Genomic DNA, 9,244 nt, shown 5'->3' on the forward strand with positions numbered 1-9,244 from the left:
AATCTGAGAGCTTTTTCTGCTTGCCTATGAAGAGCGAGCTTTGTAATATGGGATCCTCGTACTTGACACAAACTATCGCAACTATAAGCATTCTCGAGACTCGGTGTATTGCCTATTCCTCCGCTCGACATCAGCGTCTCTTACTGCTCGTATCCGGTCAAATTGGTCATTTGACCTGGGAAATGACTGTGCTCGCCGTCTAAGGTGTGTCCAGCACAGACTGCTAAAAGACACATCCTTCATAACTGCAAATTAACCCATTATGTAAGACCCTCAACTTCTTCATTCAGCCACTTGAATCTTTCATCTTGAGTAAAATACGCAAAGAGCATCGTCCGTAAAAGCTGCTGGCCTGATTGGGCATATATCGCAATAAGCAGCCCTGCATTTTACCCCTACGTAGTAAACAAAACTTTTGTGAACAGTGCACAAATGTTGGTCGGCATCGGTTACTTTGGTTCTCGGTACCCCGAGAGTCTCAGCCAGATGAATCCGACCCGGACTCTATCCGTCTTTGCGCTTGACGCCATAGTTCGGCTGCAACCAATGTCTCGGAGTCCCGATCAAGACCGAGGGCGTCGCCTAACTGCGAAGAGCAAATGGAAGTCAGAATAAATAGACACTATCCTAGACTCTTAAGGCCGAATTTGAGGATGGCGCTTGAGAGCAGCAGAGTCTCGGACTGTGCCCTTTCCCGTCTCGCATTGTGTATACGTCTTGGGCATCGCCGTGTCCATTGCCAAGACCCCAGGGATAACAATCAGGTGCTTACCGATTTCGAAACCCGACGGGATATATAAGCTCTGAGAAACTCTTGCCCTAGCCATGTTTGGGATCATGAAGAGCAGGTCTCTGAAGAAATCAAAGACAAGCAGTAGAGAAATGTACAAATTTTTGACCTCATAATAGTCGTGAATAACCACAATCTTCATCAGATCGGACGCCCGGCTAGCTCAATCGGTAGAGCGTGAGACTCTTAATCTCAAGGCTGTGGGTTCGACCCCCACGTCGGGCTCAATTCCCGAAAGCGTCCACCATATTGATTTTTGATTTTTTTCCTCCTTCTTTTTCCTCCTCTTCTTTCGCTGGGTCCATCACGGACTTGGGTTTTGGATTTGTCCCAGCGTGCGAGTTCCAAATCTTTCCGATAAAACCTTCGCGGGTTGCTCTTTACTGCTCTTCGTCAGCCCACAGTCCTCCATTCATTCCTTGAATCGCTCATCACAGAAAGCCGCCCTTGAAGTCATAAATTTGATCCCGTGTTCAAAGCAAAGAATGTCTCGGCACACCACGCTCAACATACTCCAAACAGCATACACCATGCTACTTTTTGCCTTTCCGCGAGTCATTTATTGATACGTACAGATAGATGCCTAGATTCCACAGCTGAATAATTCCTTTTCGCAATGCTTAATCTGCAGGCTAAGAAATAAGCTCTTTTCCAGCCGCCCATAACGATAAACCTACAAACTACAATTCACTGTGCAGTTGAGCTGGTCCCCTGACGTCTGCAATACGATTCGCCTCGATCAGACGGAACGTGTTCTCCATGACATTCCGAGTCTGGTAGCCGAGAAGAAACTGGCTTCCATCTTGGCTTCCATCTACTGTCTTGTAGATGAAAACGTTGCGCACCATAAGCTCTGACTCTTGCATCGTGGTGCCCTCGCTCCAAGTGCTTAGGAATTCTTCCCCTGGACCTCCTGGACCGCGATTTTCTATGCCGAAAATAATAGAGCATTGCTTGAAGACGCTATTCGGCCACGACTGGAATAACATGCGTTGTTGATAGCCATGTGATTTAGCAAAGCAAAACCCAAACCAGATTGGTCTCTGTGGGCCTTTTGTCAGGCGCAGCCCATCTGCCAGAATTGGCAGCAGGTTTTGATGAGGTGTACCGTGGAAGCTGACCTATCCAGGCAGTGTTGCTTCACGCTGGTTTCGAATGCAACCTGGCGCTTCAGGGTAGAGTTGATCAGAACAAACTGGTGGATTTGTTGATCTTGCGCCTGCCCAGGCTGTTTCGTGGGGTTGGCGAGGTATTGCACCGTCGCCGCCTTGTAGACCTACACCAGACAGCCCGGGAAAGCAAACGAAAGCCAAAACAGAGTCGAGCGTCTAGCGAGGCTGCCAGCATCATCGCCCTCTATGGATGAAAGAGTCGACTTGCTGTGCAGCTTGGGGAAGGTGTTGAGTGCATTGACCATGTAGTTCCATGTAATCCCTTTGGCTCGCGCTGGGAGGTCTGTCATGGAAGCCATCTGATCACGGAAACCCTTGGTGTAGTTGCAGCCCAATAAAAGGTCGAGGACCAGGTGGTCGAGAAAGAGTGGCGAGACGAGGAGCTCCACTGGCCAGGTGGCCATGTCTCTCTGCACTCTGGTGAGCAGGCAACGGGACGCCAGACTCGGGTGTCCAAGGGTTTTGAGCAGACGATGCACCGCGTTCCGGAATCGTAGTTGGACGAAACGGCCCTGATCACTTCAATGACCTTGGACAACGTTTCAGAAGGGTCGTGGGAGTCGTTTTTGTGCAGTGCCGTATGAAGGTCTCTGCTTAAAACAAGGGTGAGGAAGTTGTCCAGTCGGGCCCCAGAGTTGCCTGGTGTCCATTGCTTTGTGTGATCACAAGATTTGATCCCGTCTTTGAATGGGTCGGTCCCGACTTTGAAGCTCAGCGCAACTCTGAAGCTTCCAAATGTTCGCTCTGTGTTGACAGGATCAAGGCTTAGCTGCACGTTCACAGCCTTGGGATACTCCTTCAAGGCCCAGAGCAGCGGCTCGCCCTTGTGCAACTTTCGCACAGGGATTTTGCAATCAAATGCAGTGCCATTTGGCGATTTAGTCACGGTAGACTTGATCTCATCCGGGATTGCCGATTTCCTCGTTGGGCTTCTTGGAGGCCAACGTCTTGGTGATGGGCTTTTGGAGGGACTCTGCAATTGGCGCTGCCGGATTGACCTTTTTCACATCTGCGACCTTGTTCTCTGCAATATCCCTTTCATTATCCTTCCCGAAGACCTCGCTTAACTTAAATACGACAGCCTTGGGGAGGCCATCTTTGGTATGCGGAAATCCAGCCATTGCCCCGCCGGTGGCGTTTGGCTTGCCTTGGACCCCCTTATGGACCTTATCGTCCCTTTCCTCCTTGCAGTCGTTGCCTTTATCGTCATTCTTGCTTTTTTCAGCCCAGCGAGGTTCGGCTTGTGCCTCAGTTGTCGTCGCATCCCGTCTTACTCGCTTCTGTGAAGCGTTTTGGGTTGATACAGATGATTCCTTGCCTTCCTGTTCAGTCTTATCCGACCCCCTTTTGCCTCGTGAATTCTTACTTTGTGCAGGCTTCTTTGCCACCCCCGGCTTTTCCGTGGTCGGCTTTTCATTTACTGCCTGCGTAGTCTTGGGCCTGGCCTTCGGCTTGGGCTTTACGGGAGCTGCTGCTGGTGCAGGAGTCGTCGATGCAGGTGGCTCGGCTGATCTCTTCTTCGCATCCTCGGCTGTCTTCTTGGTCGTAGCTCTACCAGAGTCAAATTGTACATCGCGATAAAAGCGCCTGTTAAATTTGTAATGGTTGGCTCGAGAAGAAAAAAGGAGAGGAGGGGTAAGACAGGCGTTTGGCGTTATTATATTTGTATAGCCCGGGGTGTTACCGGCCGGTAGAATAAAACCCTCGACCAACGAAATCCCTTGCCACAATCGAACTATACGTAATAATGCTACATCCTTTAGGTTCATAACGCAAATTCCATCCTGCCAGAGAAAAGGGGCAGTTAAATGGCATCCGGTTTTCAGCGGCAAAGGCAGGGTACGCTTAACATAGCCATAGAGTTTCCACCGCAATTTCGCAGAATAGTGATCACCAATTGTTTAACGTAATATTTCGTTTGAGGAAGTTCACATATTATAGTTTTGCATTAATTTACAAAATCCAATTCCAGAAATGGCAAATTTACGGTGCCAGCCCATATTTGTAGCGGAAGTTTACAGATTCACCAGATTTTATTTTACTGCTATTATCCGACAATTTTTGAGTCGTGTTTTAGCCTGTAAATTTGTTGTGTAAGTGCCGATTGCAGGGAATCTTTTGTAGGAGGGGTCCACCCTGATAAGATCCTTTTCCAAAAAAAAAAATTACGAATACAGCGGGTCATTAACTACCGCGGGGGCCGTATAATAAAATTCCGGATGTAATTCCTTGTATTTCCGGTCAGATTGTAGCGAGCTGGGCGCACATAAGAAAGATATATTGTGTGATTCGATTTTCAGACAAAGGCGTTAAATGTATTTTTTTGAAACTTTGGCTATTTGTACATTATAATTATGCGAATGTCCCTACAACACTTATGCTATTAAATAAATTGGAAGGAATTAAAGTTTGAGAAAGGCCTCGGTTAATGGCAAGCTTCGGGCATTGGCTTGCCCAAATAACCAAGCTTTGATTGAGAGTTTATTGTTTACACGCCTATGTTTTAATGTGTACGAGGAATTGGAGATAACAATACAGACAGGGACCTTGGCCCCGCTATGTTAGCTATTCTGGAATACAGATTTGCAAATCGTTTGAGCTGAATTCGGATCCGCTCACCTAAAAGTCCAACGAGTTGATGTCAGGTGCTGAGTGGCCAATGGTGCAATAACGAATTTGCCTTCCCTTGCATGTTCGCTGTTGCAGCGAGTCCCTTAAAGAGGTTTATTTGAACCCTTTCTGTAAGATTGGTCATGCACGATGATCAACCACCAAAAATGGTGGAGACAATGGTCTTGTAGCAATTTTCACTTCAGCCCGTCTCCTTGAGTCCGAAGTGGGTTTGTTTGCTTTCCCCGGAACTAAAGCCACTCCTTCCCATAAATGGCGTGCACTGGTTTGTACCCTGTCCGATTCCTAACCCAGCTTGTTGAGTAGTTCACATAGAGGCCAACCGCTGGTCCGGTGGCAAGTCGTCCTCGCTAGCCTGTTAAATTTAACAGTGGTACGCGTAATCGAGGCTTGAGAGCAAATTACTCTGAGCTATGGCAAGCCGGCGAGTCGCCCCCTGCCGAATGTCCGTGGCATTTCTCTACCTTGACTACTGTAGTAACGAAGTCCATCCAGGCGCAAGGCTTTTTGGTCGTGTTGGTGAGGATAGGGCGCTGGCAGATGCGACCGTTTAAAGCTTAAGCGGAGCAGAATGGAAAGGCAGAAAAACTGGTGTAATCGAGAGTTAGCAGCGAACCCACAATTGACCCGTTCGTCTTGTGGTGGATTGCTTGTAAATGTACCTGCGTCACCCGGCGGGTTCTGCGCTACTTTACCCATCATATAAAGCCTGCTGTCTCGCTATGAAGGTCCGGTTATAGGCTATACACTTGTGACCATGGGCGTGGAAACGGCGAAACTCACATTTTAGCACGAAATTCGAGTGCATACAGACATTCAGTCGATCCAGGGGAAAGCGTGACTGTGTGCCTCGTCTTGAGATTTATGGTCCGTCCGCACCATGGCGACAGCGATATTTATAACCATTTTTTCAGAGAAGTTCGCCCCAGTGAAGTTGTAAACGATTTAACACCTTATTAGCTATTTAATACCCCAAGCATGCCTTACTATCACCCTGCTCCTGCCTATCCTTACGAAAAAAAAAAAAAAAATAGAAAGAAATTCGAGTTAAGACAGTTTTAATTAATAAATTGCGTTTATATAGATTAACTGTTAGAACAACATTTATAAGAATCGTATTATCTGCCAGAAAAGGAAAAAAATGAGTCGTCCAAATCCATTATTACGAATAACAGCCATTTTAAAATGCGTTAATCATATCGGGTATGCACCACCGCCTTCGGCAGCCCGTTTTCTAACCATATTAGGGGATGGTTTGGCAAACTTTAAATGCGCATTTGGGGATTGTTTGTCCTTGTTCGATAGGTATGGAATATGGTTGTCGCCGTTTTGGCTCGTGTAATTTGCTGGCAAGGCAGTGTTGCGAATTTGTGCACGGCCAGGATAATTGGATGCGGTGCCAAAACGACTATTATACTAATTTGCTGTTAGTTTTTAAAGCGTATTATCCGTTATTAAACCGACTAATTGTGCAAATCCGCTTTTAGCCAATATTTTGCCAACGTTAAAAAATCGGCAAAAGTTGTAACAACCATTTAATCGGTATTATCGTCAGCAATTATTTTTCCAACAATGTGTATCTTTTGACGAGAGATTTGCTTGGATGCCTTTTTGCAGATTTCAAACACTGCTTGGAGGCGTGGATATTCTCCTGTAATCGTAGCTTTTGTTCGTCACGCTCGGGGCCCTCATTCGACATTGTTGAATTGAGAAGGTTTTAAAGGTGGTATATCGTTGTTACGATTTTATCTCGGCTCTGATCTAGCGTTTGAGTGTGAGAGATGTGACCAACCAATGTCTTCGCGAAGACGCCAGCTCCTACCTCGGATCCCTCCAAGACCGTCAACCCGCGTTGCTCAAAGGCGCGACTTTGGATACAGCAAGTTTCGCGCGGGACCGGTTCGACGCGGTTATCAATTTGAGACGTAAAAGCCGACGGCATCGCTGTTTTTGGATTATTATCGAGCCACATTTGGTCGCTTTTTTGAAATTACCAAAATCGGGCATGCGTGTTAATGTGCCCAAAGCCAACCGACGTTCCTCCGAGCAGGCCGTCGGGCTGAAAGTCACACTAGGTAACGAATTAAAAAATAATAAATAAAATGGGGGTTTTAATCCCTTTACAAGCAGTGCACGGCGTTATATTTCGTTCTAAACCAACCAAACCGTGAGCAAAATTTGGCACTTAAGAACCACAACGCCGCCACGATCTCTTTATTTTATCAACGTTGGGTATTAGCCTGAAAATGGACGCTCCTAGGTGAGAGAAAAAATAATAGAAGTAAAACAGTGGAAAGGAGTCGGAATTTTGCTAACACGCGTGGCGCGTAAGCCTAGAGCCTTTAATAAACGTATTACAGGGCGCAACCCAGAATTGGTTTTTTTTTTAAATATTTCACCCGCCCACTTTCGCATTGTGTTTATATAGGTCTGTCTAACTGACGATATATACGGGCGTTCGTCGGTTTTTGTTGGGGAGAGCCAGCCGAGTGAATGTGCCAGGGGCTGCTTGTATTCTAGACATAAATTTAGATACAGCCTTGCATGCGATTTCATTGGTCGGTTATGGAAGCTGCACTTATATATGGATACTAAGTAATAAGCCCTGCCTGGCTATTTTTTATGGGCTTCACGCTATATACCAGATTTTGACCGTGTTTCCGTATCTCCCTATAACCACGTTGCTAAATTGTGGCTCGGCTTTTTCTTCTCTTTGGGGCTGGGGTTTTTGTTCAAACTCGTTTTTAGGATAGCGACGTCCAGCCAATTCATCCTTAAATCGAGCCGAGTTTTATTTTTACGACTTGCGTGCGGTATATTCGGCATGGCATAAATGCTCGCGCCCGCATAACAACATTTTCGTTCATTCAAATGGCCACTGTGACTCCACGATGGGCACATACGACCATTCGTCATTTTCCAGCGAAGGGGACAGATGCTGTGTTTGATCCTGAAGACCTAGTGGTAGTGGCTGTTGTATAATGTCCGAAATGGGGCTTCTTTCGAAATGCCGCAACTCTGTGCTTGTCTCCATCCCTGGCGATGCATTCGTCTTGTCAAGATTGGAGGAGTCATTATCGCCTATGAGCCCATGTAGCTTCCGTGAGGCGTCCGTCGTTGCTGTCGCAAGCATATCGGCCTCGCTCGGAACCCCAAACTTAGACTTTGAGGTACCGGCAGCGCTGGTTTGTATCTGAGTGTTCCCCGCCACGATATCGTTATCGGTTTGTAGCGAAACGCGCCGTCTCTTTTTTCGCGGTTGACGTAGTGAAGTGTCACTTGTTGCAATGTCCTCGTCCTCGCAGGATTTTTCTGGGGCAGGGCGACCTCTTTTTGTGTGTTTAATAGCGGCACGCGGTGAGTTCGCCGTATTTGTGGTAGTGGAATTGAAGGCGGGGCATATGTCGCGTTTGCCAATGCTCCAGTCGGACTGTTCTCTGCGGGGCGAGGGAGTCATCGCGGGGGTGCATTGGGACTGTTCGGATGAGATTTCGGGTTCGGGTGGTGTGCTCGGCGGCTGTGATAATGGTGGCGGGTTGTTGGCGGCATCTTGGGTGGGAACCGATGGTCTCGGGGCAGTAGCGCCGGGTGGTATCGAGAAGTCCGATTCGGTACCAGCAGCTTTGTATTGTGGCCCGGCCGCGGCGGTGTTGCTCTCGCCAGCGCGCTTTTGGTCTTGGAGTTCTTGGTCCTGTTTTGCAGCGCGTCGCCGGGCGCCCTCCTCCCGACCCCGCTGCATTCTGGCCCTTTTCTCGCGGCAGTACTCGTCGCGCTCTTTGCGTGCTTCTCGCACAAACCCGTCGAAAAACCTAACCATACTGTCGAACGACATTGTCTGGATCATGTTGAAAAACCACAGGGAACGGACGGCGGGCGTATCGTTGGTCGACACGGGCTCGCATGGGGTAGTGACTTCACTGATTCCCGAGTTATTATTGCACTGCTTGCACGTCCATATCCGATTCGAAGGAAGGCCCCTCTCGTCGAATACCATCAAGTCCGTCACGTTCTCCCAGACTTCTTCCAACTCGCGCACCCGCTCGTCTTTTCGCTCCTCAAGTTTGGCGTAGAATTCGTCTACATCGTTTGATTCATTGGCGCACGAGCGCACGTCGAATAGAAAGGCGTGGGGGTCTTGTATTGGACACGTTCTAGTGTTGAATCGTTTGTGTAGCGTCGTGTACAATGCGTTGGGTTTCAGTTGGAACTTGTGCCATGGCCACTTGCGCCTCGGATGATGCCAATCAGTGAAGATGGTTTCCTGTGGCAGATCGCCGTTCATGGTGAAAGTTTCTGAATAGCTAGCCGAGTGGCAGGTCTAGCATTCGGTGACCAAATAGTGATTGATAACCGAGTAGTGATTGATGGAGGAAGCATGGAAGGTTGAATAGGAAATGCCAGCGGAGTTGGTGACGAAATAAAGTGGTGATGTGATGGAGCCAAAAATTTAATGGGGCTGGAGATCCATATGATTTCAAACAAGGATGGTCCGGTCTGTAAGTGTGATTCACGGTGGTACACTATCGTTGACAGCCAGCCCCATTTTGTTTAGTACTTCTCCAAAGTACGGAGTATCAATGCTACCTCCAGGTTCACGTGATAAGTCTTGAAGTTATTCCCATCGCTGAAAGTGGGGGGGGGGGGGGGGGGG

The 9,244-nt window shown here is 47.9% G+C and overlaps 6 protein-coding genes across 6 annotated transcripts; all 6 read right to left on the reverse strand.

Annotated features, from left to right (window-relative positions):
• Positions 1–239: 239 nt before the first annotated feature.
• PgNI_11822 (uncharacterized protein) lies at positions 240–1,656 on the reverse strand (the record flags this gene model as incomplete). The annotated part of the gene is made up of 2 exons (XM_031131784.1): positions 240–245; positions 1,507–1,656. 2 exons carry the CDS (start codon positions 1,654–1,656, stop codon positions 240–242), a joined length of 156 nt encoding a protein of 51 aa, XP_030976669.1.
• Positions 1,657–2,066: 410 nt separating this feature from the next.
• Positions 2,067–2,366, reverse strand: PgNI_11823 (uncharacterized protein; the record flags this gene model as incomplete). The annotated part of the gene is made up of 1 exon (XM_031131785.1): positions 2,067–2,366. One exon carries the CDS (start codon positions 2,364–2,366, stop codon positions 2,067–2,069), a length of 300 nt encoding a protein of 99 aa, XP_030976385.1.
• Positions 2,367–2,861: 495 nt separating this feature from the next.
• Positions 2,862–3,731, reverse strand: PgNI_11824 (uncharacterized protein; the record flags this gene model as incomplete). Its single annotated transcript, XM_031131786.1, has 2 exons — positions 2,862–3,549; positions 3,676–3,731. The coding sequence occupies 2 exons, from the start codon at positions 3,729–3,731 to the stop codon at positions 2,862–2,864; spliced, it is 744 nt and encodes a 247-aa protein (XP_030976384.1).
• A 2,056-nt stretch (positions 3,732–5,787) lies between these two features.
• PgNI_11825 (uncharacterized protein) lies at positions 5,788–6,292 on the reverse strand (the record flags this gene model as incomplete). Its single annotated transcript, XM_031131787.1, has 2 exons — positions 5,788–6,001; positions 6,165–6,292. 2 exons carry the CDS (start codon positions 6,290–6,292, stop codon positions 5,788–5,790), a joined length of 342 nt encoding a protein of 113 aa, XP_030976383.1.
• Positions 6,293–6,310: 18 nt separating this feature from the next.
• Positions 6,311–7,149, reverse strand: PgNI_11826 (uncharacterized protein; the record flags this gene model as incomplete). Its single annotated transcript, XM_031131788.1, has 4 exons — positions 6,311–6,537; positions 6,588–6,652; positions 6,755–6,805; positions 7,046–7,149. 4 exons carry the CDS (start codon positions 7,147–7,149, stop codon positions 6,311–6,313), a joined length of 447 nt encoding a protein of 148 aa, XP_030976382.1.
• Positions 7,150–7,456: 307 nt separating this feature from the next.
• Positions 7,457–8,875, reverse strand: PgNI_11827 (uncharacterized protein; the record flags this gene model as incomplete). The annotated part of the gene is made up of 1 exon (XM_031131789.1): positions 7,457–8,875. One exon carries the CDS (start codon positions 8,873–8,875, stop codon positions 7,457–7,459), a length of 1,419 nt encoding a protein of 472 aa, XP_030976381.1.
• Between the last annotated feature and the right edge of the window lie 369 nt (positions 8,876–9,244).

Source organism: Pyricularia grisea, assembly GCF_004355905.1.
Source record: "Pyricularia grisea strain NI907 chromosome V map unlocalized Pyricularia_grisea_NI907_Scaffold_10, whole genome shotgun sequence".
NCBI classification, from domain to species: domain Eukaryota; kingdom Fungi; phylum Ascomycota; class Sordariomycetes; order Magnaporthales; family Pyriculariaceae; genus Pyricularia; species Pyricularia grisea.